Source organism: Oncorhynchus keta, chromosome 17 (genome assembly GCF_023373465.1).
Source record: "Oncorhynchus keta strain PuntledgeMale-10-30-2019 chromosome 17, Oket_V2, whole genome shotgun sequence".
Lineage (NCBI taxonomy): Eukaryota > Metazoa > Chordata > Actinopteri > Salmoniformes > Salmonidae > Oncorhynchus > Oncorhynchus keta.
In genome coordinates this window covers 24,584,537-24,602,692 of record NC_068437.1, presented here as the reverse complement: position 1 = coordinate 24,602,692, position 18,156 = coordinate 24,584,537, and the positions used below count along the sequence as shown (strand labels likewise).

Here is an 18,156-nt window from a genome sequence, read left to right as displayed (position 1 = left end):
ATGAAAAACAAATGCCAGTGCATATTTCCTATAAAACATTTTACTTCTGATAAACATGTCAATACAATGAAAATCATTGACATATTGTACACAAAAGTCAGAATCGTAACTTGAGACAGCAACCTGTGAGAATACACCATTTGTGTTCATTCAACATATCAAAGCAACCACCACACACACACACATTAACAAAAAGTTAAAACAACTCACTTTCTCCCCCAGCCCCATATGACGTGTTCACTCTATGGCCATCCTTTCATTATGGCTGAAAACTTTTTTTTAACCTACTATGTAAACTTCCATTCTGATTTCTTTCAGTGTATCAGACAGTGAGCAGAACACATTGCGCAAATGAAATAATAGAAAAGTAAGAAGAATAGAAAACTCCCCTATTCCTACCCAGTCAACAACTCTCACACAATGAAGACATATACCAGTTAGGATTAGATCTTATTGAGGAGCTGTATGATGGCGATGGTGGTGCTCTGTCCAAAGATGAAGGCCCCACAGATCAGAGTGATCATCCCCCATGTTGTTAGGACCACTCTGAGAGGGAATGGGGGAGGGGGAGTGAGAAAATAAAGGAGAACATGGTGTAAATGAAAAGAAGGATTTGAATGGATGAATGGTTTGAATGAGTGACCATGATTGGTTTAAACTCACCGTGTTTTGAAAGACACTTGCTCTGACTGCATGGCAAATACTAGACATAGCCCTGCACACAAGCAGATAAAGCAAACATACATTATCTCTGCTGGTTCGATTCGCATACAACTGTGTGGGAGAGAGTGAAGGAGTGAAAGGGGGATAATTTTCCCACCTGGGAAGATGAAAATGAAAAATGCGCTGATTCCCCCAATGATACTGATAACCTTGCTGATGTCTGGGATGAACATGGCAATGAGCAGGGTGACGGTGATCCAGGCTATAGTCAGCCCCACGCGGCTACAGTTCTCATACGACTCAGTCACAACGTGGAAGCGCCGACGGAAACTCAGCAGTGGGTCCTGAATCACGGACCTGATTGCAGAACGTTAGAGACACTGCAATGAGACTCACTGGGTCAAACAGACAAATTTACTAACAAGTTCTTTATTTCGACTTAAAATGTTCTGATTTAAATGGCCAATGAATGATATTTCTATGTAATGCCCATTATTAAATGCTCTCCAGCCATCATGTTACCTTCCTAGCAGGAGGATAATGGGGAAGATGGTGATGATAGAGATCCCAAAGAGCAGTCTTGCAATGATCATGAGGACATCGTCCCCTGTGTATGACATCAGAATATCTGCTGCAACATCCTTGCCAAATGTCAGGTATCCGTAAACACCTAAACCAGAAAGGGAGGGGAAACATTCAAACACCAACTGTACCTTAAAGGTTCTTCAGCTGTCTCCATAGGGGAACCCTTTGAAGAACCCTTTTAGGTTTCAGGTAGAACCCTTTCCACAGAGGAAACCTTAAAGTGTTCTACCTAAAACCTAAAAGGGTTATCCTGTGGGGACAGCCAAAGAACCACTTTGGAACCTTTTTTTCTAAGAGTCTACAATAGTATAGTCACTGTGTTCACTACAATTACTTGGTGCTATGAGCCGGAGTATTGAAGGGATGAGTCTCACCAGTTAGGGAGTAAATGACCAGGCAGAAGAACATGGACACCACAGAGATGAACACCCAATGGGACAGGCTTTTGTTCTCCATGCTGCTGTAGATGGCTATGCAGGCCTCGTGACACTGGAGCACAGAATGATACAGAACAGAACATGGCAGGTTCAGAACGCAAAGCTCAGAGAAACATGACTACATAGACCTGTAACGGGATTGAGTCCTCTGAATCATTCTGGTGGCCAGTTAGTCTCAATGTAAGGGCCAGAGCTATGTATAGCATGGGGCTCCACAGCTCTTAATGCTCCCAATCATAGAACGTCAGATCCTTTGTCACAAGCTGACAATTCAACTACAGTGCCTTGCGAAAGTATTCGGCTCCCTTGAACTTTGCGACCTTTTGCCACATTTCAGGCTTCAAACATAAAGATATAAAACTGTATTTTTTTGTGAAGAATCAACAAGTGGGACACAATCATGAAGTGGAACGACATTTATTGGATATTTCAAACTGAAAAATTGGGCGTGCAAAATTATTCAGCCCCTTTACTTTCAGTGCAGCAAACTCTCTCCAGAAGTTCAGTGAGGATCTCTGAATGATCCAATGTTGACCTAAATGACGATAAATACAATCCACCTGTGTGTAATCAAGTCTCCGTATAAATGCACCTGCACTGTGATAGTCTCAGAGGTCCGTTAAAAGCGCAGAGAGCATCATGAAGAACAAGGAACACACCAGGCAGGTCCGAGATACTGTTGTGAAGAAGTTTAAAGCAGGATTTGGATACAAGAATATTTCCCAAGCTTTAAACATCCCAAGGAGCACTGTGCAAGCGATAATATTGAAATGGAAGGAGTATCAGACCACTGCAAATCTACCAAGACCTGACCGTCCCTCTAAACTTTCAGCTCATACAAGGAGAAGACTGATCAGAGATGCAGCCAACAGGCCCATGATCACTCTGGATGAACTGCAGAGATCTACAGCTGAGGTGGGAGACTCTGTCCATAGGACAACAAGCAGTCGTATATTGCACAAATCTGGCCTTTATGGAAGAGTGGCAAGAAGAAAGCTATTTCTTAAAGATATCCATAAAAAGTGTTGTTTAAAGTTTGCCACAAGCCACCTGGGAGACACACCAAACATGTGGAAGAAGGTGCTCTGGTCAGATGAAACCGTTTGGCAACAATGCAAAACGTTATGTTTGGCGTAAAAGCAACACAGCTCATCACCCTGAACACACCATCCCCACTGTCAAACATGGTGGTGGCAGCATCATGGTTTGGGCCTGCTTTTCTTCAGCAGGGACAGGGAAGATGGTTAAAATTGATGGGAAGATGGATGGAGCCAAATACAGGACCATTCTGGAAGAGAACCTGATGGAGTCTGCAAAAGACCTGAGACTGGGACGGAGATTTGTCTTCCAACAAGACAATGATCCAAAACATAAAGCAAAATCTACAATGGAATGGTTCAAAAATAAACATATCCAGGTGTTAGAATGTCAAAGTCCAGACCTGAATCCAATCGAGAATCTGTGGAAAGAACTGAAAACTGCTGTTCACAAATGCTCTCCATCCAACCTCAATGAGCTCGAGCTGTTTTGCAAGGAGGAATGGGAAAAAATGTCAGTCTCTCGATGTGCAAAACTGATAGACATACCCCAAGCGACTTACAGCTGTAATCGCAGCAAAAGGTGGCGCTACAAAGTATTAGGGGGCTGAATAATTTTGCACGCCCAATTTTTCAGTTTTTGATTTGTTAAAAAAGTTTGAAATATCCAATAAATGTCGTTCCACTTCATCCCACTTGTTGTTGATTCTTCACAAAAACATACAGTTTTATATCTTTATGTTTGAAGCCTGAAATGTGGCAAAAGGTTGCAAAGTTCAAGGGGGCCGAATACTTTCGCAAGGCACTGTATATACATTAACCTGGAAGAACCTTGCTAGTGTTTCTCGATCAAATTTTACTCAACATTTCTCCATCCACATTCCTTCAGGATTCCCATCCTTCCTCTTTTTTTCACCAGCTCAGTAATCAATCAGCCCGGGGGTGCAGAGGCTCAGGGAGCTGGGCTTTGTCTGCCGCTCTCCCCACTTCCCTTTTATTACATTTCTGACAATCCCCCTGTGTTTCCTTGGTTACTCAGAAGATTAAACAATACCTCTGAAAATGAGTAATATTTTCCCATTTTCCTCCAATCTTACCCAAGTTAAAATATTGAACAGAGAAACAGCTCTCCTCTGCCGGATAGCCTGAGGCTCTGTTGGACTGTGATGACTGACCACTCCTCAATAGACAGCTGCTCAATTGACCAGAATTTGGGGTAAATGCCAGACTTTTAACCATTGGCTTCATAAAGAAAACAAATCTAACCTCACAAGTGACCACTTTGAAAACCAAACATGTTTGAAGCCGTACTCACCTGAAAGCCAAAGCAGATGGTTGGGATAACGCTGAACATCGAAGCCCAAGAGCTTATTCTACAGAGAGACGACAAGAAAACTTCAGAGTGGCTCTTTAAAGGGCCTTTTCAACATGACCTAATCTGACCTGAGGCAATTTCAGTCTTTTACAGTTTCTGTCGATCACACCGACACATTACAATGTGTGGGCTGAGGGCTCGGACTCCACTCCCAGACAGTCAAAATGTAGCTCAAAATGAAAATACCTTTAACAACGGAACAAGGACTAAAAGCTCCTAATATTAAAAGGGCATCTTAGATCCTGATCTCACAGACTTCTTTACAGGTTACATTTAACTTGACAGCATTTTCAGACTATATCGATATGATTTTATGATAGGCCTATGCTGAAGGCCGTCACGTAGGCCTATGCTAAAGGCCGTCACGTAGGCCTATGCTAAAGGCAGTCACGTAGGCCTATGCTAAAGGCCGTCACGTAGGCCTATGCTAAAGGCCGTCACGTAGGCCTATGCTAAAGGCCGTCACGTAGGCCTATGCTAAAGGCCGTCACGTAGGCCTATGCTAAAGGCCGTCACGTAGGCCTATGCTAAAGGCCGTCACATAGGCCTATGCTAAAGGCCGTCACATAGGCCTATGCTAAAGGCCATCACATAGGCCTATGCTAAAGGCCATCACATAGGCCTATGCTAAAGGCCATCACATAGGCCTATGCTAAAGGCCATCACATAGGCCTATGCTAAAGGCCATCACATAGGCCTATGCTAAAGGCCATCACATAGGCCTATGCTAAAGGCCATCACATAGGCCTATGCTAAAGGCCATCACATAGGCCTATGCTAAAGGCCATCACATAGGCCTATGCTAAAGGCCATCACATAGGCCTATGCTAAAGGCCATCACATAGGCCTATGCTAAAGGCCATCACATAGGCCTATGCTAAAGGCCATCACATAGGCCTATGCTAAAGGCCATCATGAAAGCATATCAATATTGTTCACGTCACTCAGACTAAGGACAGAAATTGCTCAAAGGTCAAACTAATATGAATTGGGATTACAAGCACTCACCCACTTGTGTACAAGGGGGATATATGCACATCACTGCTCTCTCTTGTGTGATATTTCACAATGATGGCCACTGTTAGGTATGTAGCCGCCAGAGTACCTAAAACACTTCAAAAAGAGGGAAAGGGTTGAGCATAACATGAGATTGAATATGGCAGTAACAGCCACACAAATGTTGCAATGTTCTGCACCAAGTAGCCTGGGCTTAAATCTTTGCAATGCTGTAGTACACTGCCCATAAATGACTCACCCACCTGATGTACTTCTGAATACTGATCTCTTTAGGGATGGAGAGAGGGAGGATGAGGAAGACACACAGGAGGATGAGGGCGAAATGTGGGTGTGTGTACCAGTGGTATGGCATATCTGTCTCGGGCAATCCAGTGATCAACTCATAAAGGGAGATGCATACTGCAAGACAAACACATTAATTACATAAAGAAACATGTATCAGATACTGTACATGAAGTTGAAAATCTATATCAATAACCTATTTCCAATGATCATCATTACATAATGAGAAGTGGGGACAGGAAAATCTGATGATTTCAAAGGCTCCAGAAGAAATAGTTCAGGAAGGAATGACTTTATTATGAAAACGGTAACATAACCCAGTAAGAGATAGTTAGGGAGTCATGCAGTCGGGGAGAAGCATGAAGATACTCACGTTTCTCCAGCTGGTCCGACACTAGGACCAGGAAGGCCACAGAGATCATGAAGAGGTTGAAGACGAACACAACCTCACAGAGCTGCCCGATGGCAGGTCCACACACATCCTTCACCACGGCCTGGTATGTGTTCTGACCACTGATGGCGGAGGAGTAGCCCAGGATTACCAGGCCACTGATGAGGAACACCAGGGACACCTGAGGCCGAGGAGAGATGAAGATACAATCAAGAGGTTGCTGAGTAGGAGAAGAGAGATGAGATTGAGCAAATAATAAGAGAGTAGTTCTATAACGGATTGGTCTGGCTGACACCAAACTCGAAGTCTTTGTGATTCATGTCAGCCAGGCTAATAAAGGATAACATGGATGAGGGGGAAGGGATAACCAGAGGGAATTTCATAGAAAGCTGAATTTAGTGTGTACAACTGCTGAGAATGATGTGCTTGACTGCGGTGCTTTATATTGATTATATACAAAATGAAACAAATTGAAATTGTCAACATTGATGCTATTATTTGATTAAGAATATGTAGGCTACCCAACATTAATCAATTACGCAAGATATCCGGCTCATGGCATGTTAACACCTCCTCGACGACACTACGGTGGCAGGCCTGTTCACCAACAATGATGAGACAGCCTATAGGGAGGAGGGCAGGGAACTGGCAGTGTGGTGCCAGGACAACAACCCCTCCCTCAACGTCAGCAAGACAAAGGAGCTGATCGTGGACTACAGGAAACGAAGGGCCGAGCACGCCCTTAATTCACATTGACAAGGCTGTAGTGGAGCGGGCTGTAGTGGAGCGGGTCGAGACCAAGTTCCTCGGTGTCCACATCAATAAGGATATATTATGGTCCAAACACACCAACACAGTTGTGAAGATGATACAACAACACCTCTTCCCCCTCAGGATGCTGAAAAGATTTGGCATGGGCCCTCAGATCTTTAAAAAGTTCTGCAGCTGCATCATTGAGAGCATCTTGACTGGCTGCATCACCGCTTGGTGTGGCAACTGCTTGGCATCCAACCACAAAGCGCTACAAAGGGTAGTACGTACGGCCCAGTACATCACTGGGACCGAGCTCCCTGCCATCCAGGACCTCTATACCAGGTGGAGTCAGAGGAAGGCCCTAAAAATTGTCAAAGACTCCAGCTACCCAAGTTGTAGACTACTCCCTCTGCTTCCGCACGGCAAGTGGTACCAATGCACCAAGTCTGGAACCAACAGGACCCTGAACAGCTTCTACCTCCAAGCCAAAAGATTGCTAAAAGTTAGTTAAATAGTTAAGCCAAAGCTTCCCGGGTCACGCAGTGGTCTAAGGCACTGCTTCGTAGTGCTAGCTTTGCCACCAGAGACTCTGGCTTCGAGCACAGGCTCTGTCGCAGCCGGCTGCAACTGGGAGGCCCATGGGGCGATGCATAATTGGCCTAGCGTCATCCGGGTTAGGGAGGGTTTGGCCGGTAGGGATATCCTTGCGTCATCGCACACTAGCGACTCCTGTGGCGGGCCGAGCACAGTGCGCGATGACCAGGTCGCTAGGTGTACAGTGTTTCCTCCGACACATTGGTGCGAATGGCTTCCGGGTTGGATGCGCTCTGTGTTAAGAAGCAGTGCGGTTTGGTTGGGGTGTGTTTTGGAGGACGCATGGCTCTCGACCTTCGTCTCTCCCAAGCCCGTACGGGAGTTGTAGCGATGAGACAAGACAGTAACTACTAACAATTGGATACCTCGAAATTGGGGAGAAAAAGGGGTTCGAAAATAAATAATAATAGTTAAGCAAATAGCTCTCCAGACTGCGTTGACCCTTTTTTCACTAACTTTTTTGACTCATCACATACACTGCTGCTACTGTTAACTATCTGTCAATTTATTCCTAGTTATATGTACATATCTACCTCAACCTTGTACCCCTGCACATCGACTAGGTTGTGGTCCCCAATATTCCCTCTCAGCTACGCATGTGTCTGGGAGCGTAGCCCGTGCAGAGAATCACAAGACTGAACTTCACTCGACTTTCTAGAGTTTTCACCGTTAGTTAATACTATCAACGTTTCCCTTTACTGTTGAAATTGTGATCAAATAATAATAATAATAAATCAATGCAATATTAGCCACTTTCAATGCAACATACTGAAACAAAACAAACTATGCAAGACTTAGTATGCAAAACTATGCAAGAGATTTTGTTGTAGGCAGAGCCCATCGGAATAGGATTATTTTGCATTGACAGGCATGACTCAGGCCCATACTCTACACAGACTGGTGCACCATAACCAATCAGAGCTGCAGTAGACCTATATGCAAATAGACCATTGCCATATATGGATATGTACCATTCACTTTGAACTGGACTGTTTCACAGCATGAGCGGTCGCGATTATTATGCACCTGTTTTGAGATCAAAGTGAGAGTGTGTGCACATTTGTTCATATTCTTTGCTAGTTAGTGAGTCATTAGCCCAGTTATAGCTAATGTGTAATCAGCAATGAGGGAGTGATTTCTTCCTACAAGAGCACAAACCTGTACATTTCTATCCATCCTTAAAAAGCAGTCAAGTAAAGAGCTTTTTTAATGTCTTAAAGGGGCATTGTTGTATTTTAAAACAGGCTTGAATAAGCTAAGTAGCCAATAGGCAGAGGGTAGCATATTTTGTCTGATTCTCTGTAATAATGGTATGGGAATAATAATAAATGGTATCTTGTAAAGTGTCTTGTGAAAAAAGTATTGTGGAATGTAGGCCTACATTGAACACCATATATTGGCTGCTACTGTAGGCTGAATGATATAACCTATTTCCATGTTAAAATGTTGTGATGCATTTTCTCCACCGTTTTATATGATAGGCCTACATTATAAATCAAATACTCACAGTAGCCCAATTGGACACTGTTAAAACAGTAAATTAATGGGGGTATAACCACAGTATTCACAGTAAACGTGTGCTGGAAGTTGCACCGAAATTTCACAACCTGAAGTTCGCTCAATGCCAGAAAAAAACAAGGGAACATTGCATATAGCCAAGTTATCTATTATCAGGTGTTTTACTTTTCTATGATTTCTATATTTTATTTCTCTCTGCATTGTTGGGAAAGCTAATAAGTAGACTAGGCATTTCACTGTTCGTCCACACAATTTGTTCACAAAGCACGTGACGAATACAATTTGACTTGATTCCCAAAACGAATCACCAACCAATTCTAGATGGTTCGTTCTACACAGTAAATGACAAGACTAAATCAATAGGTTTGGAGTAGGTCTATATATATCGTTTAAATTGGTTTAAATTACGTGTTAAATTAGGAGGTGGTTAAAATGACGTTTAATAACAGGAATGCATCAAATAATGTAAATTGTCTTACTGGGGTCAGTAAAGTTACTTACCATCTCCACTGCGACCGCGGAGCGAATTCCACCGGCTTTCTCGAAAGCCCATGGGAAGTTGAGAAGTCCCGCACCAAGCGCAGATTTGAGCATGATGAAAATTGCTCCCAAAGATCCAAGTCTTGGACCATCTGTATCGAGTGTGGGCTTGGCCAGCAAGCTGATGCTTTCCCTCGCCAACTCTTCCATGCTTTGTCAGACTTGCTCCAAACTCTCCGAAAAACCTCTGCGACTCGTGCCAGGCGATCTGTTCACAGGAATCTGCTCATTAAATAAAGGTGAACTAAAAAGGAGGCTGGGCAAGGATTGGGTTGGGAAGGTCCGTGTACTTTTCAGGTTTTGATTTCCTAGTCAAAAAGTAGAGTGGAAAACAGAAAACGGCTAGTTTTTAGTTTCCGAAGTTGAGAAACGAAAATTGTAACTCAACTTGTTCTCTAATTTCTCTCTTTGATTGTTTCAAAGTTGGACATGGAATAACTTAAAACAAATAACATTTGACATTTTGGGATTTTAGTTTTTCATTTTGTCCATACCTGGAAGTACACTCCCCCTCAGAATATTCATGAGCTTTATGAGGTGTGGTTAGAGCCAAGGTTGGCAGCACAATAAAAGGCTTAGCCTGTGTGTGCCAGGAAGATAAAAATACTCATGTTAGCTAAGATGCAAAACTTATTATGAAGTTAGCATGCCAATAGAACAAACTCAACTAATTTCAGCTGACTAGCTAGCCCTACCTGGTTACTGGCTCTAGTCATGCTAGCTAGTGGAAGTAAGTTAGTCCCTCAACCTGCAACAAGATGAAGCTACCAGGCCAAAGCTACCTGCTATGGAAAGGTCAGATTTCTCCATTACTTTCTGTTGACACAATTCTAATTAAAGGTCCACTGTATTTAAAGGGGCAACTCATAACAATGGCTGGAATGGAGTAAATGAAATTGTATCAAATACATGGAAACCATGTGTTTGATAAGTTTGATTACCATTCCAAATAGTCAGTTCCAGCCATACTATAAGCCAATCCTTCCCAGTTAAGGTGCCTCAAAACAAAACCAGGTTGGCCAATAGGTATCAACGATGGAACAAAACCATCCCCTAGTAAGAGGGCGAGTGTGGCGAGTGGGGAGAGGTTTACTGATATGGATGTTGACTTGTTAAAATCCATTAATGAAAGGCTTGCCAAACTTGATATCTTGGATATATTACGAGAGGACATCAATGCATTATGTGCCAGCCTCGAATTCAGCCAATGTTGGATTGATGATCGAAGGAAAGAGAACACTGCGCTGAAAGGTACTGTAGACTCTATTCATAACAAGGTGGAGGTGTTGCAAAGGGAGAACAAACAACTAAAATAATCATTGCTTGATGTACAGTGTCGATCAATGCGGAACAATCTAATATTCTCAGGGATCCCGGAGAATGACAACAGCAGAGGCTGTGAGGACACAGTCCGAGACTTTATGTCAACTCAACTAAAACTGCCCACCAACTGCCCATAGAATAGGTAAGGCCTCTGGGAATAGGCCACTTTCTCCAGAGTCCATAGAATAGGCAAGGCCTCTGGAAATAGACCACAGGCTATTATTGCATGTTTTGATACATTTAAGCAAAAGGAAATGGCGAAGAACATGGGGAGAGAACTCAGAAACACTGATTTTGGAATGAATGATCACTTCCCCACCGAGATCAATTTCAGCTGTGGTCCTTCTGTAGCACAGTTGGTAGAGCATGGCGCTTGTAACGCCATGGGTAGTGGGTTCGATTCCTGGGACCACCCATACGTAGAATGTATGCACACATGACATGACTGTAAGTCGCTTTGGATAAAAGCGTCTGCTAAATGGCATATATATATATCAATGAAAGGAGAAAAAAACTATATCCCATCATGAAGGAAAAGCGTTGCCTGAATCAACGAGTCTCCATGGTGATGGATAAACTTTATATCAACGGGCAACTGTATCAGGACTCTAGAGTAACTCCCTGGTTATTTTAATTTAATGTTTAAAACTGAGTTTGTGTGTTGTAGTGTATCATGACAACTTCAACTATAAGAAATACATGCTATATTGATCTCCACTTGAGAAGGAAAGGGCTGCATATAGCTCAGGTTAATGTATAGCCTTCCTAACAAAATACATGAGGTTAAATAATATTCATATTTTGGCTTTGACCGAAACATATTTAGATGCATCTGTAAATGATGGGCAAATGAACATTCAAGGATATAGTCTACTGAGAAGGGACAGGAATAGCTATGGTGGGGGTGTTTCACTGTATATTCAGAATCATGTACCTTTTAAGAGGAGGGATGACCTTAATGTAGGTCAAATAGAGGCACTATGGGCTCAAGTACATCTACCTCACCAGGCACCCATATTGGTAGGATGTGTGTATAGACCTCCTAACTCTAAGGTGTCCTATCTAGATGACTTATGTACTGGGTTTGACCAGGCCACAGATACCAACAGAGATGTATTTATCTTGGGGGCTTTTAATATAAATTGGAAGGATCACAATAATTCGAATAGAACACAATTTATGAGATATGCTAAGAACTGTGGTTTGAAACAAATGGTTAAAAATACTACTAGATCTTCAATTAAGTTGGGTCATCGTTCAGACACATGCATTGATCTGATTTTCTGTAATATACCATTGCAATGCTTAAAAGCCAGATCAATGCCAGTGTGCTGGACAGACCATAATATTGTGACCATAACCATGAACACCAAGGTTCCAAAGAAACCCCCTAGGATTGTGGTCAAAAGACATTTTAAAACATTTATTCGTGAGTTATTTCTAAATGATTTAGCTGCTGTATCCTGGGAGCTGATTTATCTAGAGGTTGATTTAAATCACGCTACAGAATGTTTTATTGATTTGCTCACTGAGGTAATGGACTATCATGCCCCTATAAGAAAGAGAACAGTTGGTGCCCGTCCATCTCCATGGATTGATGATGAACTGGGTGAAGCTTTTTCTCAAAGAAATATGGCAAAAGTCTTAGCAGCCAAGTCAAAATTTGAAATTGATGAACAGAATTATAGAACATTACGTAATTATGCAGTTAAATTGAATCGAAGATAATTTTTATTTATTTTACAACAATGCTTTTACTGATTGTAAAAATGATCCTAAAAAGGTATGGAACACAGTTAAGGGCTTACTTGGTACATCTATCTCATCATGCCCATCTAGTGTGGAGGTTGACGGGAGAATAATAACAAAACCAGTTGATATTGCCAATCATTTTGCAGATTTTTCTTACACCGAAAATTAAATTACTAAGCAACAATGTAGACATCAATTCTACCAAACAAGCTATTGTCCAATGGATTGATGATCATATTATGAGCAATAAGATCTGCTCTTTTAGTCTACAAACGGTGTCAGTGGAGGAGGTGTTAAACCTATTGAAGTCATTACCTGATGGTAAATCTACAGGTTATGGTCTTATGGACAATTTTTTGCTTCGCTGTGCTGCTCCCCAGATTGCAGTTCCACTGAGATACATATTTAATTGGTCACTGGAAAAGGGGATGTTTGCAAATGTATGGAAGCATGCGAAACTGTGTCCTATTCGAAAGACTGCAAAGAACCCATTACTCCTGCCAATAGTCGACCAATTAGTCTACTCCCTACACTCAGTAAGATATTGGAGGGTATTGTGAGTAGACAAATGTGGGAGTATATGGAAAAGAATGATCTGATTACAGCCAATCAGCATACTTATCGCAAAAACCATTCCACTACCACTGCATTGGTTGACATAACTGACCAGTGGCTCAATGCTATGGATAATGGCAGGTTTGTAGGTGTACTATTTTTAGATTTCAGTGCAGCATTTGATTTAGTGGATCATGAAATTATTTTGACAAAATTAATGCATTATGGTTTTAAGGAGGTAGCATTGAATTGGGTACAGTCATATCTAACTGACAGGAAACAGTCCACCTATATCAATGGTTATTTTTCTTCCCCTAGTGTGTTGAACTGTGGAATACCGCAGGGCAGCTACCTTGGGCCACTTCTCTACTTAATATACACCAACGACCTTCCCTATACCTTGGTTGAAAGTCAAGCTACTATATTTGCAGATGATACTACAATTTATGCAGCAAGACAATCGGTTCGACAGGTACAGCAAGCTTTGCAAGGAGATTTGGAGATTATCAGGAAATGGGTTTGCCAAAACAAACTTGCTTTAAACACCAAGAAAACCAAAGTTATGTTGGTCTGTTCAACTAGGAAAAGGCCAAAACAGCATGGGATACAATTAAGCATGGGAGGAGTACAAATTGAAGAAGTGGCAGAAACCAAACTACTGGGAGTGCAGCTAGACAACTGCTTATCATGGTCATCTCAAATAACTAATCTATGTAAAAATATATATTAAAACAGCATGCATAATCAGAAGGATAGCTAAATATTTACCAGGGAAAATCCTTCAGCAAATAACATGCATTGGTTGAGAGTAAAGTGAACTATTGTTCGGTGGTCTGGGGAAATGCATCATCTAGTGAAGTTAGGAAGCTGCAGAATGCACAGAATAAAGCAGCAAGGATTGTTTTAAGGCGGAGATATGGTTCTTCTGTTGCAGTCATGGGTTGTTTTAAGGTGGAGATATGGTTCTTCTGTTGCAGTCATGGGTTGTTTTCAGGCAGCGATATGGTTATTCTGTTGCAGTCATGGGTTGTTTTAAGGCAGAGATATGGTTCTTCTGTTGCAGTCATGGGTTGTTTTAAGGTGGAGATATGGTTCTTCTGTTGCAGTCATGGGTTGTTTTAAGGTGGAGATATGGTTCTTCTGTTGCAGTCATGGGTTGTTTTATGGTGGAGATATGGTTCTTCTGTTGCAGTCATGCGCAGTGTTCTTGGTTGGTCATCAATCGACAAGATAATTGAAAAAAACATGCTTATCTTATTTTATAATATACATCATTTAAAACGGCCAAGTTCTATTCAGTTGGTAAGAGACAGACATTCCGTAAATACTAGGAATAGATTGTCCACTATCTATGCGTTATCCAGACAGAAAGAAGAAATGGGCAAAATAACATTTCAACTTAGAGCAATAAAGAAATTGAATAAATTAACTGAGCAAACTAGAAACCTTTCAGTATATAAGTTTAAACATTATTTAAAAACAATTTAAATATAGTATATATAAATGTTGTGGGACTATAGTAGATGAAGAATCAATATTTTTTTAGATTGAGTATTTATTGGGTCATTATGCTAGTGTATTATGTATGTTTGTAATAGTGTGTTATATGTGAAAGTGTGTTTGTATTATAAATTGTATTTTAATGTTAAGGACTCTTGGAAGATTAGTCCAAATGGGGACTAAAAGAGATCCTAATTAAGAATTAGCCCATAAGTGAATACAGACTTAGATCTTCCTTGAATGTGTGTAAGTAGGTGGGGTTGGGGAGAGGAGTGTACTGCAGGTGTGTGTGGTGGCCTGGCTGGTCATTTGTTAGTGGGCTGTAGCCTCAGGCCTTTGCCTCTTAATTCTCTGACCCCTCGCCTACAGTGCTGGTCATTAAAAAAAAGCTAGCTTGCTCATGGATGCAAACAATGTTCTTCCCCAGAAACATAGCAAAGTGACATCTGTTTCAGTAGATATAGTTAGCTAGCTAACTATATAGCGAGGTGTCATCATCTAAAATCACCCTCATTTGGTCAGGCCCATCTATGTGAAACTAACCACAATAAGGATTAGCCACAATAGTGGACTTTGCGGTTAGCCTTCAAAATAAAAGTATGTAATTGACAGTGAGGAAAATGAATACAAATAGTATAATTATGCCGTAATTGAAAAGATCATGCTAAACAAGGTTGGAATGTTATATAAAATCAACAAAGGACAATTTGTTAATTTCACATCTGAAAGCACACTGGATGTACACTGCTCAAATAAATAAAGGGAACACTTAAACAACACAATGTAACTCCAAGTCAATCACGCTTCTGTGAAATCAAACTGTCCACTTAGGAAGCAACACTGATTGACAATAAATTTCACATGCTGTTGTGCAAATGGAATAGACAACAGGTGGAAATTATAGGCAATTAGCAAGACACCCCCAATAAAGGAGTAGTTCTGCAGGTGGTGACCACAGACCACTTCTCAGTTCCTATGCTTCCTGGCTGATGTTTTGGCACTTTTGAATGCTGGCGGTGCTTTCACTCTAGTGGTATCATGAGACGGACTCTACAACCCACACAAGTGGCTCAGGTAGTGCAGCTCATCCAGGTTGGCACAACAATGCGAGCTGTGGCGAGGTGGTTTGCTGTGTCTGTCAGTGTAGTGTCCAGAGCATGGAGGTGCTACCAGGAGACAGGCCAGTACATCAGGAGACGTGGAGGAGGCCGTAGGAGGGCAACAACCCAGCAGCAGGACCGCTATCTCCGCCTTTGTGCAAGGAGGAGCAGGAGGAGCACTGCCAGAGCCCTGCAAAATGACCTCCAGCAGGCCACAAATGTGCATGGGTCTGCTCAAACGGTCAGAAACAGACTCCATGAGGGTGGTATGATGGCCCGGTGTCCACAGGTGGGGGTTGTGCTTACAGCCCAACACCATGCAGGACGTTTGGCATTTGCCAGAGAACACCAAGATTGGCAAATTCGCCACTGGCGCCCTGTGCTCTTCACAGATGAAAGCAGGTTCACACTGAGCACATGTGACAGACGTGACAGAGTCTGGAGACGCCGTGGAGAAAGTTCTGCTGCCTGCAACACCCTCCAGCATGACCGGTTTGGCGGTGGGTCAGTCATGGTGTGTGGTGGCATTTCTTTGGGGGGCCGCACAGCCCTCCATGTGCTCGCCAGAGGTAGCCTGACTGCCATTAGGTACCGAGATGAGATCCTCAGACCCCTTGTGAGACCATATGCTGGTGCAGTTGGCCCTGGGTTCCTCCTAATGCAAGACAATGCTCGACCTCATGTGGCTGGAGTGTGTCAGCAGTTCCTGCAAGAGGAAGGCATTGATGCTATGGACTGGCCCGCCCGTTCCCCAGACCTGATCCAATTGAGCACATCTGGGACATCATGTCTCGTTGCACCACAAACTGTCCAGGAGTTGGCGGATGCTTTAGTCTAGGTCTGGTGGGAGATCCCTCAGGAGACCATCCGCCACCATCAGGAGCATGCCCAGGCATTGTAGGGAGGTCATACAGGCACGTGGAGGCCACACACACTACTGAGCCTCATTTTGACTTTGCATAAACACTTCACAGTGTGTTCTGTGGGTGTCACTGAGTAGACTGATTCCCCATTTCATTGCTTCACATTCCAACCTTATTGAACATGATCTAGTCTAATTCTGGCATGATTCCACCGATTGTAACCTTCTGCATCACTTTCAAAGAGGTACCTTTATTTTGAAGGCAAACTGCAAATTCCACTATTGTGCCCAATCCTTATTGTGGCTAGCTTCACAACACATTACCTGTTCCGGTCGAGCGTAACTAGACAGATGAAGTTGGCTATGGGCAACAGGGTTAAGTAGCTGGCTAGCTATTTATTTTCATGAACTGAAGTTCAATTTCAATAGGCAAACAACAAGTGGCTACCAAGCCAATACTTACTCACAAGGATTCCTAAATCATTGCTAAGATGAATGAAAATGACTGCAGTTTCTCCTGGTAATTGTTTTCAGGCTGGTGGGATTGATGCTAGCTCGGTACCAAGCTAAAGCTAGCTACCCCAGAAGTTGCGTTCATCCAAATAATGCTTTATTACCAATGCAGTATTGTAAACACATCGTTTGTGGCCTGTGTTTTCTTGTTTGCATTTTGACAGTGCTACTGATAGTAGTGGTGGTGTTTGGCTTGCACATGCAAATTCAGAACACACAACATTCTGTAATAGAAAGAACTGTGTTGTTCAACGTATCTTTTTTGACACGCAAAAACCCAAATGGCATTCCATAGTATTTCGTGAAGCTAATAGCAGTGACGCTATTACTGTGTAACTCCAGTAGTGCTACATCTGAAAAATAGTGCACTTGGTAGTGTGTACCGGTGCTTGACCAGTCGCGAAAGCCAACATCATCACGACAGAGAACGGTTGATTGTCAAGAGCAATGAATTCCATTATTTTGGCGTTAATGGACTTCGCCTTTGAGTTGAAATTTTCTTACTCTTTCAAATGACTGCTCGACTTGTTGACTGCTCAATCCACACAGCAGACATTGTGGGCAAAATTTAGCGTGGCGTCATTACGTCATGTACCTACGTTACGTAGGTATGCACGTCAGCTTTGACAACAGTTTTGCACATCGCCATTAAACTTGACATCAGGCTAATGTTGGCATTTTTAGCTAATATCGGCCTATTCCGATATGTTCACCGATAGATTGTGCATCCCTATTGGCAATGTTTTTAAAATTGTATAAACTGCCTTATTTTTCCTAGACCCCAGGAAGAGTAGCTGGGGTCCATCAAAATAAATACAAATTCTATCTCATTTAGTCTTAGCTTGTCATTTATACAATTATTTGATTTTGGATCACAGGTAAAATGCAGCAATTACATTCAACTGTATTACTTATCAAGAGAAGGAGGGGAGGTAGAGGGACAGGTTTCTTCAACCCAACCCATCGACACCCATCTATCCACTCTCTCTCCCCCCCACAACCACATCCCCCATACAAGTGCCATCTGTCAACTTTCAGTAAAAACCACACATGAAGCCAATTTAAACATTGAATTAAACCGATTTAATCAAAGGGCAGTTGAACAAGAGTGAGCAAAGTTTATGATGAGGATTAAGTAGTTGATTTGGCAACCTGACAGCATGGCATTGGTGCCAACAGTAAAACAACTTGCCCCAATGTATCCTGGAGAGAAAGCGAGAAAGCAAGGGCAGTAGAGGAATCATTTGAATTCTGTGAGATGGTGCAATATTTAAACACACAGGTAACAAGTAATTAGTCTGATGTGGACAACCAATTTGAAAGTGTCTAGGGGTGTACTCTCGGTAATACCACACAACA

The 18,156-nt window shown here is 42.3% G+C and overlaps 1 protein-coding gene across 1 annotated transcript; it reads right to left on the bottom strand.

Annotated features, from left to right (window-relative positions):
• Positions 1-24: 24 nt before the first annotated feature.
• On the bottom strand, positions 25-9,647 carry LOC118396679 (putative sodium-coupled neutral amino acid transporter 8). The gene is made up of 10 exons (XM_035791022.2): positions 9,154-9,647; positions 5,770-5,968; positions 5,357-5,513; positions 5,106-5,210; positions 4,038-4,095; positions 1,623-1,737; positions 1,186-1,333; positions 821-1,020; positions 664-715; positions 25-546 (listed from the first exon to the last, which is right to left on the bottom strand). Exons 1-10 carry the CDS (start codon positions 9,340-9,342, stop codon positions 444-446), a joined length of 1,326 nt encoding a protein of 441 aa, XP_035646915.1. The 5' UTR covers positions 9,343-9,647; the 3' UTR covers positions 25-443.
• Positions 9,648-18,156: the final 8,509 nt, after the last annotated feature.